The 14,549-nt window shown below is 34.9% G+C and overlaps 1 protein-coding gene across 4 annotated transcripts in view; it reads right to left on the minus strand.

The window, feature by feature from the left end:
- Positions 1–14,549, minus strand: part of LOC123548466 (neurogenic locus Notch protein-like) — a 38,903-nt gene that overhangs the window by 2,498 nt on the left and 21,856 nt on the right. For all 4 annotated transcript variants that reach the window (XM_053546385.1, XM_053546383.1, XM_053546384.1 and 1 more), the window contains 3 exons: positions 13,182–13,352; positions 1,562–1,678; positions 426–566 (listed from right to left, as the gene is read on the minus strand). In XM_053546385.1, coding sequence (XP_053402360.1) covers positions 426–566; positions 1,562–1,678; positions 13,182–13,352 — 429 coding nt within the window. The remainder of the gene's footprint in view (positions 1–425; positions 567–1,561; positions 1,679–13,181; positions 13,353–14,549) is intronic.

The following is a 14,549-nucleotide window of genomic DNA, read 5'->3' on the forward strand; positions in this document are numbered from 1 at the left end:
TGTTAACAAGCTTTTCCTTTGATTTGATCCAGTGAGTTAGTTTTTGATCCCATGTGACCCAGATTCAACCTTGACCTAAAATCATCCAGATTAACATTCCCTCTAAGTTTCATGAAGATACAGTCATAAATGCGGCTTCTAGAGTGTTAACAAGCTTTTCTTTTGATCTGATCTTGTGACCTAGTTTTTAACCCCTGACGACCCAATATCAACACGTCCAAGGTTTTATTAAGGGTAACACTCTGACCAAGTTTCATTAAGATTGGACCAAAATTGTGACCTCTATAGTATTAAGAGTCAAATTGTTGACAAGGCGGACGACCACGACGGACGACGGACACAGGGCTCTCACAAAAGCTCACATTGAGCACTTCGTGATCAGGTGAGTTAGACATGTAACCGGTATTTTATCTGTAAATATTTACACGTTCCAAGTGTATGATCGTTCCTCTGTTCTCTATCAATCGATTGTGTTCTACCATATTGTAGACTCCAGGAAATACTAGACCCATAATCTGTCCATCCACACAACGAGCCATCGTCGAAATTACATGTCTCCGACTGCCCTTTAATGTTACAATAATATTTAAAACTATGTTGGTGTAGAATGAATTGATCATTATGGTGGCATATTTCTGCATACGATAACCAGATAAGTTTCGCGAAAATGTATCGAGTTTTCAAGAAAAACATAAATAATTTCTCGAAAACATATAAGCTTTTCGCGAAAACATAAAAGCGTTTCTCGAAAGGAACTGCAAATATTAAGTGGATAAATTTGTGTTAGTGCCCACTTCTGCATAAGAAAACCAGATAAGTTTTGCCAAATTTTCATGAAAAACAAAGTTTTCGTGAAAATAAAAGAATATTTTCGCGAAAACATTTTATTTTCACGAACACTTTAAAGTTTAGTCCATTTTCGCGAAACTTATCTAGTTTTCCTACGCAGTAGTGGGCACTAACGCAGTCTTTTTCCATTTAATATATGCAGTTCTTTTCGTGAAAAGCTTTTATGTTTTCGCGATAAAAAAATCTGTCTTTCGTGAAAACTCGATACATTTTTGCGAAACTTATCTGGTTATCGTATGCAGAAATATGCCACCATATAGATCATGTATATTAATGTTAGCATATAATCGTTAAAATACATTTGCACAGTTCGTTTTTCATCCAAGTTACAAGCGTGTCCATAGTAACTTGTATCGTTATCAAGGCCGTATATAATCATTTATTGTATGTTTAAGTTTGACCAGAAGCAACATGTTTTGTCTGTGATTTACATGATTTTCTTCTAAGCACATAATTCCTACATTAAATGCTAATAGTAGTGGCACTAAAGACATGTTAGAATACTCCAAATATTTCAAGAGGGTTACATTAATACTTTAATCGGTCAAATTTCAAGCTTAATGTTTATAAAATCAAAATGAGTCAATCTGCTGCATTATTTGATATTTCTAATAACGTAATAATAAGTACTAATGTACAAATGAATTCGGTAATGTGTATAACTTGTAAGTTCGCACAAAATACAATAATAACAAAAGTAAATATTACGCACATGGTATATCTACGTGGAAGACTTTCATCACAGAAGGTTCATACCGATAGGAAGCTATGCACATGTATGTTCCTGCATCCCCAATATGTGCATCTGATTTCTGATATGAAGACGATCCTGAAAGAACATTCTAACTGCACAAAAATAACATAAACACATTTACCTGGTATTCATGTTGATTGAAGTTAAACAAAATCATGATAACAATATGACAACAAGAGGGCCATGATGGCCCTATATCGCTCACCTGTTATCATTGCACTTGAGGACAAGAAGGTCCTCAGTAAAATATCGAAGTCCAAAGGACAGGAACAATAAAGGGAAGAAATTTAACCAAAAAGAAAAAAAAATTCTTACAAAGTATAGACATGTCAAAATACACCTAAAAATTGGAGGTACCATCCATGTTGTACCACAGAAAAGTGGTCTCGGTTTTTCCCTATGGCCAATAATAAAAAAGTTACTAAAAATAAGCTATTTATAGTAACGTAAAAGGGAAGTAATTAAAAAAATAAATATTGTAAGTGAACAAAAGAAGGATCTGCCAAATAAATCTGTTGACATAAATGAAATTTCAGATCAGTATCTTCATTAGTTATGGAGATATACCCATTTTAATTTGAAATAAAGGGAGGTAATTTGACATAAAACCAGTCCATAGTTATCTACCCGGATTGTCTCTGTCCAACTAATAACAATAATGAAATTTCAAATAAGTCCTATAAGTACTTACTGATATAAATCCATTTTGATTACAATTAGGGGAGGTAATCAGATATAAAATAACTCTGGAACCTACGATTGGATCTGATTTGTCATGGAATCCAAGATTTATTGTTGTTGAAGATATTTTGGAAGTTTGTATCAAATAAAACCATAAATGAAGTCTCTATATGGCTGCAAAAGCCAAAATAGCCAATTTTGGACCTTTAAGGGGCCATAACTCTGGAACCCATGATGGAATCTGGCCAGTTGAAGAAAGGAAGCAAGATCTTGTGGTGATACAAGTTGTGTGCAAGTTTGGTTAAAATCAAATCATAAATGAAGCTGCTATTGTGCAAACAAGGTCAAAATAGCTAATTTTGGCCCTTTCAGGGGCCATAACTCTGAAACCCATTGTGGGATCTGGCCAAATCAAGAAAAGAACAGAGATCTTATGGTGACACAAGTTTTGTGCAAGTTTGATTAAATTCAAATCATAAATGAAGCTGCTATTGTGCAGACAAGGTCAAAATAGCTAATTTTGGCCCTTTCAGGGGCCATCACTCTGGAACCCATAATGGAATCTGGCCAATTCAAGATAGGAACCGATATCTTATGGTGATACAAGTTGTGTGCAAGTTTGGTTAAATTCAAATCATAAATGAAGCTGCTATTGCGCAGACAAGGTCAAAATAGCTAATTCTGGCCCTTTAAGGGGCCATAACTCTGGAACCCATAATGGAATCTGGCCAGTTCAAGAAAGGAACCAAGATCTCGTGGTGATACAAGTCGTGTGCCAGTTTGGTAAAAATCAAATCATAAATAAAGCTGCTATTGTGCAGACAAGGTCAAAATAGCTTATTTTGGCCCTTTCAGGGGCCATAACTCTGGAACCCATACTGGGATCTGGCCAGTTCAAGAAAGGAACCGTGACCTTATGGTGATACAAGTTGTGTGCAAGTTTGGTAAAAATCAAATCATAAATAAAGCTGCTATTGTGCAGACAAGGTCAAAATAGCTTATTTTGGCCCTTTCAGGGGCCATAACTCTGGAACCCATACTGGGATCTGGCCAGTTCAAGAAAGGAACCGTGACCTTATGGTGATACAAGTTGTGTGCAAGTTTGGTTAAAATAAAATCATAAATGAAACCACTATCGTGCAGACAAGGAATTGTTGACGCACGGACGCACGGACGGACGGACGCACGGACGACGGACGAAGGGTGATCACAAAAGCTCACCTTGTCACTATGTGACAGGTGAGCTAAAAACTATCTCCTATATTATTTTTCCGATTTTTTATCTATAGATATTTAGTCAAAATTTGAAATAGAAAATATGAAAAATATTTACCGAGTATCCATTTAGATATAAAATAGGCATGTTTTGTGTATAAATAGTACTATATGTTGATATCAAAGTACTACAAACATACAAACAAATATATCAATAAGTAGACACAGTATAAATATGTGAAATGAAGTACCAGTTTTTTGAAAGATTTTACATGATATTGAATTTTGATTGCACCTTCTGATATAGAGATAGTTTAATATTATACATTTACTCCTTATAGTTACACCAATTAAGATGCTTCTCTAGACTTTAATATTAGACTGAAATCAACATCATTTGTACAGTCGACGATTTTTTTGTAAACAAATGGGTATCATCTTGGATGACCTAATAACTATTTATAGTAACTCATTTGCATTTAAGCTACGGCCATTTTGAATTCTATGTAAGAATTATATCAAACGTTCAATTTCAAAATGACATCAGATGTTAGAATGTTCTATTAATAGAAAATATCTCCCGGATGTAAACAGAGCTGACTTGTATAATCAATTTAAGGCGCGATCGCGCACCCTGAGTTTCAGGTGCTCATCCTTGGAGGGGAAGATAACCTGAAGTGTAAGACAAAATATACATTGGAAATCAGATTAAACAATACAATTGTAATAACTTATGATATAGAGTTTTCAATTATTGATAAAGATATTTTCTCCTTTTAGAATAAGACAAATATCTAGTCATAGCTACAACGGTAATTTATCTAGGTATTCTACTTCTTTATATTGATAGATCTATATAGAAGTAGTTTATACTAACACAATTTTTATTCATGCAACAGAGTTTTAATTTTTAGTAGAATACATGAATGAAGTAATCTAGAACTTACTTTTCATATATGTTCACGCAAATAAACGATTCTAATGGTCAGCGTATTTTTCGTGCGCATGAGTGGGTCTATTTTAAGGATGAGATCATTAACTATCTATTTTATTTCCTTGTATTTCATTTTGCACATCGTGAGCCCTAAATGCAAGGTTATAAATGACCTTATGGATAAGTCATTTTTATATGGGAATTGTATTTAGACATAGTAATTGCACTCAAGCGTTATCTAACGCACACATTGACTTTCTAACGACCCAAATGGAACAGTCATTGTTTGTACGTTTATTGCATTTAAACATGGTGCATGTAATTGCACTCAAGCGATACATTGTATCATCATCTGTGTGTGAAAATGTACCCAAAAGATAAAAAAATAATTGTAAAACTGCTAATTGCAACAAGTATCTAAATCTTGCTCAAAATGTCAAAATTGTAAATTGTCATTCTATGGTAACACTTCGCATTGTGTAGTGGCCCATACTGTGTGTCCAGAATGTATTGATAAAGAGTAAACGCGCGTCTATATGTAAAAAAAAAACAAAGACAAAAATCAATCAGGAAATGCCAAGTACCAAAAACGCAGTTTCCCCAAAAAGAAACCCACAGCACGCAGACGTGCACACCACAAGCACACGTACACAGACACACGCGCGCGCACACACAAAGCCAACACATGAGGACAAACAAACAAAACAAAGGAACACAGTGGGGCACCGCCTTGGAACGGTCAGTGGGAAAAACACCACTGGGGAGCTTTCGCACCCAAACCTACTCTTACCCCCACCATGTTCCAAAGACGCTGGACAGTGTCAATAAAAGTAATCCCATCCAGGTGAATCTCTAACACACGTAATGGAAACAAAAAGGCATGGCATGTAGGCTTGTAAAACACAAAAATGCTCGTGTATAAATATATAAAAAAAGCAAACCTTAAGAATCAAAAACGTATGTACTCAATGCCTTTTCAGAAGATAGAGCAACAAGAGGAACACCCTTAAGGGCCCGACGAAACAGGCCAGAGGACAGATATCAAAACAGTTCAGTCCTGGTAGGATTTAAAAACTGCTTATCATAGAATCCTCCCCCTCTTCCGTCAGACACAATCAAAGAGGGAAGCGTAGTGTCCAACTGTAAACGGGTTGAACACTAAACATGCGGTATGTCTCAAAACAGTTGGGTCGTAACCTCTTTTGATAAAACGTTTTATAATTTTACCAAATACATTTGGAAAATTACCATGACCCAAGATCTTACGAAACTGTAAACCACATCCTCATAAAAACGGGTTTAGAAATACCTTCTCGCAGAAGTATCTTTAAATTACTGTTGAATTTTAAAACTAAATCAGAATTACGATAGTAAAATTTAGCAAAATATTTACGCAATTTGTAATAACGGTAGCCTTGCTGAAGAAGTTTACTTGTATTATATTGATTACGTTCATTGAAATGCTTCACATGACTACACTCTCTGGCAAACCAAATTAATTAAGAAATATATACCCTATAAGATGTAGCCTGACGTACATCCCCATCCAAAAGGGGAAAATTTACAATACTAAAATTAAAATCATCTCTCTTGTCATAAATTTTCGTATGTATAATATTGTCATAAATAGAGAGATGTAAATCTAAAAATGAAGCATCAGTATCCGAATTGTTAGTTTTAATTAAGATAAATGGTACTTATCAATTGACCAAAAAAACGGATTATCCATATTAAGAATATAATCCAGATAGCGTGATGTACTATTAAATGCAGTTATAATATCTGCCTGCATAAAGTCTTATTCATAGCAATATAAAAACAAATCTGCGACAAGGGGTTCACAATTTGTTTCCATGGGAATACCAATTACTTGTCTTAAAACTGCATTCCCAAACCTGATGTAAATGTTGTTCAACAAGAGGGCAAAGATGGCCCTAGGTCGCTCATCTGAGAAACACACCATAACAGTGTAAACATGTGGTCTCTTAAGTATAAACAAGTATTTCCTTCCATTTGACCTAGTGACCTAGTTTTGAGCAAACATGACCTACATTCAAACTTGACCTAGATTTGATCAAGACAATCATTCTGACCATTTTTCATGAACCTCAATTGAACAATACAACCTCTATTACATACAAAACATTTTTTCTTTTATTTGACCTAGCGACCTAGTTTTTGACCCCAAATGACCAATATTCAAACTTGACCTTAATTTGATCAAGGCTATTATTCTGATCAAGATTATTAGTCTCTACCGCATATACAAGGTTTTCCCTTGATTTGACATAGTGGCCTAGTTTTTGAACTTAGATGACCCATATTCTAATTTGACCAAGAATTCATCAAGGCAATTATTCTGACTAAATTTCATGAATATCCAGTGTAAAATACAGCCCCTATTGCGTACACAAGGTTGTTTTTTAATTTGACCGGGTGACCTAGTTTTTGACCCTAGATGACCCATATTCAAAATCATCCTAGGTTTCAGGAAGATTCTGATCAAATTTCATGAAAGTCCGGTATAAAATGCAGCCCCTATTGTATACACAAGGTTTTTCTTTGATTTGACCTACTGACCTAGTTTTTTATCCCAAATTACCCATATTCAAACTTGACCTAGATTTTATCAAGGCGATCATTCTAACCAAAATTCATAAAGATCATTTGAAAAATACAGCCTCTATCGCATACACAAGGTTTGTCTTTGATTTGACCTTGTGACCTAGTTTTTGACCCAGATGACTTATTTTCGAACTCGGCCTAGATTTCATTAAGGTAATCATTCTGACAAAAATTCATGAAGATCAGTTGAAAAATACAGCCTCTATCGCATACACAAAATTTTGATTTGATTTGATCTAGTGACCTAGCTTTTTACCCCACATGACCAATATTCGAACTTGACCTAGATTTTATAAAGGCAATCATTCTTATTAAAATTCATGAAGCTCAATGGAAAAAAAGCCTCTATCGCATACAAAAGGTTTTTCTTTGATTTGACATAGTGATCTACTGACCTACTTTTTGACCCCAGACGACCCATTTTCGAACTTGGCCTTGATTTTATCAAGGTAATCATTCCGACCAAAATTCCTGAAGATCAGTTGAAAAATATAGCTTCTATCGCAAGCACAATGTTTTTCTTTGATTTGACCTAGTGACCTAGTGTTTGACCAAAGATGACCCATTTTCAAACTCGGCCTAGATTTCATTAAGTTTACCATTTTGACAAAATTTCATGAAGATAAGTTGAAAAATACAGCCTCTATCGCATACGCAAGCTAAATGGCGGCAGACAGACAGATGACTGACGCCGGTCATCGAGCGATCACAAAATCTCACCTGAATATTGCTCAGGTGAGCTAATAAAAAAGGAAAGGGCTTTACAAACTTCGTCAGGTCCACATTGTATAATGTTTGATAATATTGCTAGTAAAAAAAAAATTATCAAAATTGCAAGTGAGAAATGTAGCATTCTCTCTGGCAAAAGTCTTTTGAATTAGGGCAGTTAGTTTGTCATTTATTAAGTTATGTGGTAAAGTGGTATACAAAGTAGGAAATTCGTATGTTCTGACTGTAGATACCTTGTAATTATTAATTTTAAACTTATCCAGGATTTCGCCAGAATTTTTAATCGACCAAAATAAGTGTTTACCAGAGCTTTCGTATACTTTATACTTTAAGAATTGCGGTAACCGTTGCGAAAATGTAACAACTCAGGTTTCGTTAATAACGAAAATGTAGAGAACGGAGAACTTGCGGGTCTAGAGATGTCACTTTCGAAGAAACGGATACCGCGAAAAAATTTGGCGAATGGTTGTTTTCTGATCAACATCAAAATTTTAAAGCTGTTGCCTACAACATAAAAGGTTACGACGGTTATTTTCTTTTAGACTAATCCCTTAGGCCCGACAAAATCATTTAAACCGAATGCAAGATTATGGATATGAGGTTGGAACAAGATTTGCATATCAAAGTGATTGAAAGTCTTAATATTTTACCCATGAAATTATCTGCGTTACCGGAGGCTCTTGGATGAGTTGAAAAAAGTTTGGTTTCCTTATTACTTTAATACAAATGAAAATTAAAATTATGTAAGATCCTACCCTGAGGCTAAATATTATGGACATAATTCTATGAGTGAGGATTTGTTTAACATGGCTGAGTGAAAGAAAACAAGAGGGCCATGAAGGCCCTGTATCGCTCACCTGACCTATTGACCTAAAGATCATCAAGATTAACATTCTGACCAAGTTTCATTAAGACATAGTCATAAATGTGGCCTCTAAAGTGTTAACTAGCTATTCATTTGATTTGACCCCGTGACCTAGTTTCTGACCCGACATGAACCAGATTTGAACTTGACCTAAAGATCATCATGTTTAAAATTCTCACTAAGTTTCATATAGATACAGTCATAAATGTGGCCTCTAGAGTGTTAACAAGCTTCTCCTTTGATTTGACCTAGTGACCTAGTTTTGATCGACATGACCCAGATTTAAACCTAACCTAAAGATCATCAAGTTTAAAATTCTGACTAAGTTTCATGAAGATATAGCCATAAATGTGGCCTCTAGGTGTTAACAAGCTTTTCCTTTGATTTGACCTAGTGACCTAGTTTTTGTCCCCACCTCACCCAGATTTAAAGTTGACCTAAAAACTATCAAGATTAACATTTTGACCAAGTTTCATTAAGATATGGTCATAAATGTGGCCTCTAGAGTGTTAACTAGCTTTTCCTTTGATTTGACCCGGTGACCTAGTTTTTGACCCGACATGACCCAGATTCAAACTAGTCCTAAAGATCACCAATATTAACATTCTGACCAAGTTTCATGAAGATACAGTCATAAATGTGGCCTCTACAGTGTTAATAAGCTTTTCCTTTGATTTGACCTGGTGACCTAGTTTTTGAATCCAGATGACCCAATATCGAACTCGTCCAAGATTTTATTGAGTATAACATTCTGACCAAGTTTCATTAAGATTAGGTCAAAATTGTGACGTTTAGAGTGTTAACAAGCTTTTCCTTTGATTAGACCTTGTGACCTACTTTTTGACCCCAGATAATCCAATATTAAACTCATTCATGATTTTATTGAGGGTAACATTCTGTCCAAGTTTCATTTTGACTGGGCCAAAATTGTGACCTCTAGAGTGTTAACAAGCTTTTCCTTTGATTTGACCTGGTGACCTACTTTTTGACCCCAGATAATCCAATATCAAACTCATCCAAGATTTTATTGAGGGTAACATTCTGACCAAGTTTCATTAAGATTGGGTCAAAAATGTGACCTTTAGAATGTTAACAGTCAAATTGTTGACTACGGACGACGGACGGACGGACGGACGACGACGGACGATTGACACAGGGTGATCACAAAAGCTCACCTTTGAGCACGAAGTGCTCAGGTGAGCTAAAAATAAAGTTTGTGCTATGGGAGATACCGGTTGTTTCTTTTAATCCAATTTCCTTAGATGAACATCAGTACCTACACAGTAACGACCAGTACGATCAGGGCTTAGGTATCCATTTCTCAAGTCTTTGAAACGTGGTACGTGAGATGCGTTACGCATTTTAGATGTTAATGCTCGTAAGCCTCTATGGAGCCCGTACCCGTTAAAATGCAACACGAAGTGAAGACCGTTTGCTTTAAATTCCACAGATTGTAACATTCGTCCTTCAAATGGAGACTGACTGAGTTCACAGAGTTAAAAGTAATTCACAGTCACTGGCAGGTACACAGGGTGACTATTACAAAAGCCGGTAATATGGCAAGTCCGGTAATATTGCGCAAACAACGTCGCCATTAAAAATGCATGTAAAATACGTGTTGTGGCAAATTTGCTGAATAAAATCACGTCTAGGGAGGTACAACACAGCGAAGTACATGAATGGTCGGCCATAGAAATTTGAAGTAAGTGTTCATTTTACACTAAGAGCATCTTTAAACTTTGGAACGACATCGAATATATTTTTCCATTACAACTAAAACATGCATACCACTGTATTATACGGCGCAAATGGGCTTGGATAGATTAGAATGATTATAATTTGAACGTTGAATACCTTTTATATGATCTATGTTTTCAGGCAAAAAATTTACACCTGATGTAAAACTTGATTCTGCAAATTTAAGCATGCGAGCTAATGTTTAGATGTTATTGTCATGTTGTTTTATTGTGTAATTTAGACACCATGTTGCATTATTTTAGACTATTTTAATATTTTCATCATATGAGATCACTCCTGTACTACCGATCCCTACCAGAATTATAAAAACACTTGAAAAAAAAAACAACATTTACGTGCAGTAGCTAAAAACTGTTGATATGACTTAAAATACACATTGCACACGGCTACGTCATTGTGCGCAATTTTTCCGGTAGTGTAAACAGAGAATGCGGAGAAGGGTTGTGTTGTTATTGACGTGAAAACAAATAATGATCAATATTATATTTACGTGAAAATCAGTATGATATAACTCGTGTTGTTTGTTTTTATAATTAGTTCACATTTTGGTGTAAAAATAGGCCTTTTAATATTTCTAGCAAATCAAAAATTTTGCCACTGACCGTTTCAAGGCGGTGCCACACCGTGTTCTTGTATTTGTTTGTTTTGTCCTTGTGTGTTTATTTTGTGTGTGGTGTGCGAGTGTTGTTCGTGTGTGTCTTTTGGGAGGATGCTTTTTGGAACGTGGCTTTACATGTTGGATATTCTTCCTTGTTTTTAACTGTGCCATATTACTGGCTACAGGGCTATATATTATGAATTGAAGTTTCTTGTATCTCGTTTCTTTTTCTACTAGTATGTTTCTTATTACGGGTAACAAAGCGTCTCTAACGCAAGACTCTCGAAATAACAACATAACAAGACTTCGGAAACTGAATGCAAAAATTTGAGGGACTGTTGCTCTTACGTATGATTTGCAAGTCCTTACTGCTAAGATTTGTCTGATATTTGGCATCTTCCTTGCCCGTCGGTCGTCAGGAGTTCATATAGCATAGTGTCAAAAAGATGGGAAGATCTTAATAATGTTTTCTTTCTAGTCAATAACACATTTTTAGAATCAAGAGACCGTAGCAGAATCTTTTCCTTTCAAGTAGCTTAACATGTCTTCTTGCTGAATTTATTGCTCCATTGACCACTCTTTCAGCTATAACATATAAATTACCTGAGGTCATATTGGTGATCATGTTTTACTGATTGTTATAGTAGCATCTTTCATTTGGAGAAGAAAGTTGAGTTTACGGTACACTTGAGACTGATTCATGTTTGTCTAATGACTTCTTCTCTCTCATTTTTTTCAAATATAGTTCCAGTTCAACCAAGACTGGGTAGACTACATCATTTATTTGAGTGTGAATTTTAATACCAGTTATGACCTCTTTACCACTGTGAAAACAACAAAAATTCACTCCATAAAGTTTAGAATTGATAGCTTGAAATAGTCTAAACTCTTCGACGAATCACAATATTGAACAATCTTCATAAACATTGCATTTAGCATTCACCAAGTTCAAAACGAAATACTGTAAATAGATGATGATTTCATCTAAAATTTTACTTATTTTATACATGTACATTTATCTTTTCATATTAAAAATATTGTATCATTATGTATATAGTTTACTTCTAAAGGAAACACAATTTGTCATTTATGAAATCAATCTATGATCCTTTATAATACAAATAGCCTTATGAGGTCTTATAGATATGTTTTACATTTCCCCGTCTCGGGCCGAGGACCTGACCATCAATGTCAGCGAACAAGCCCGAGATAGGGTATATGAGTCAACTTCTAAAAATAGATGCCTAAGGATCGTTTCTCTCATATATATCATAGTGAGCTCATTCCTGAAACAAAACTGTGATGTCGTTCTAAAAATGGAATGTAAAATGGCCACCGCATACCTGCTGTGAGGTCATTCTGGCTCATGCGCACTTCTGACCCCAAAGAAATTCTTATACTACTAACATCTAATGATGAGCATATATAGTGCATTGCAGAAGTTAAAGCAAGTAGAAAACCCTATAACACATAAGCGCCAATGTAAACATGAATATATATACAAACAGAAGTTCTTATCTTAAAAATGGGTATGTAGGATTTACAAGAAGAAACGATATTAGGAAATTGCAAAAGCAATGGCAGCATTCTGAATGTCTGACCATTTATATACTATTGTCTAAGCTATTTTTAACAGGTGGCAGAAAGCAAACACATGTTAATTACAGTCATAAAAAACATTTCCGAATGACTATAGAAACAAAAACACCTAGAATTGGACTTTCATCACCAAAATTTAATCTAAAAGAGCCATGCATCACAAAATACGAAACCCACAGTCAGAAGTTGATAACACTATTAAATGATTCTTGGAAAGCAAAGGCAATTTTCGCACAGTGGGTTAAAAGTAATTAAAATCCAAAGAAGATTTCCTATTATGTTTTTTTTTTAATTTTTTACAGCAAAAGATTATAATTCTTGTATAATCGAAATTGTTAATCGAAAACAGTTTAGGTAAATCTAATTAAAATTTGTTTGTTTCATATGACCTGTTTCATTAGAGTAGGCATCAATGTATTTCAACTGATTCAACCTTTTGAATTTTCCAAAACTTTGTTTCAGGGGATGGGAGATGGGGCATTTTCTTACGTACTAGTAATTCCTTACGTAATAAATTATTGTTTTACTTTTAAAACAAATTTGATGAAGTTAAAAATGAATATATAATACAAACGACTATGTGAGCTGAAGGATCCACCACAGTGTCTTCTCTTTGACCATTCAAAAGAGGCACGGTAGGAATAGTACCTGTTATCAGGCATAGACACACTACATTGTAAGTTTAACATGTTCCCAGCCTGTAACGTGATAAACATCTCCTTAGGTCCGTTGAGCATCAGTTGTACTGAAAGGTTAATGTAAAAAGATGAATATTTACTTATATAATATTTTAGATGTAAATGTAAAACATAAATAAGTGGTCACCAAATGTACGTTAGTGAAACCTCATTTTAGAATTGAGCCAGAAGTTTTTGACAAAAGATTTTTAAATCTTCCACTACATTTACTAAGCGCTCCAAGATATCATTTCTATTTTATACGCTGGTGGTCTGCTGTTTCGTTTTTTGACGAATCAGAATAATTTAAACACTCTTACTTATAACTGAACAACATTTATCTAACTGAATTCTAAAATCGGACTGACAATAAAATTTAAATTTTGCGAAAGATATATAAGATATAAAAGTAATTAAACCCTCTATCGTCACGTTTCCGAAAGAACAGAAATAATTTTAACATTTATGGTAGTAGGTCACCCAAGAATCTTTTGTGCATATACATATAGAAAAAGTGATCTGCCCTGGCGACTAGAAAATGAAATAATGTGATTATTCTTGGAAGAGAGTCACTCAACCCTTTTTTGTGAAATGCTTTTAATATTGGACTAATACTTTATTTCGACTGAGAATATTTTTCTCATTTTACTCATTTAAGCTCTGATGGCCATGCATTTTGACAAAGTCAAACATTCTTGTCAGTGGGTCAGTCAAGGCGATTTTGAACTATTTCGCATATATGCAAAAAGTGATCATCCCCCTCCCCCTCCCCCCCATAACCCCACCACCACTCTGGCGGCGAAATCAAAATGATTTGAACAATGTTGGAGTGTCATCCAAGAATGAGTTTGCGAAATCATTTGAAACGACGGTCAGCAGTTTTGAAAGGCAGATTTGAAATTTCTGCTATAATCATGAAAAGTGACGATGTCATCTGGCTGCCATGCTTTTAACATATCAGAATAATTTGAATTTTTGTTGGAAGCGGGCCGCCCAAAGATCATTTGTGTCATATTATCTAAAAAAAAATAAAGCCAGCAGTTTCGGAAAAGACATTTTCTTTAAAGTTCTCTATTTATACAATATACCCCATTGGTGGCCTTGTTTTTTACAAATCGGAATAACTGTCCGCTACTGGTACTGTTTTCCTGTGAGATACAAGAATCATCCACGTTTCATCAAACAACAATATGATGTTCGATGGTGGTACTGTGTGAGGTCGTTATAGCCCATCTTGAACACTTTGTCTTCTGATAGGCTAAACA

Source organism: Mercenaria mercenaria, chromosome 6 (genome assembly GCF_021730395.1).
Source record: "Mercenaria mercenaria strain notata chromosome 6, MADL_Memer_1, whole genome shotgun sequence".
NCBI classification, from domain to species: domain Eukaryota; kingdom Metazoa; phylum Mollusca; class Bivalvia; order Venerida; family Veneridae; genus Mercenaria; species Mercenaria mercenaria.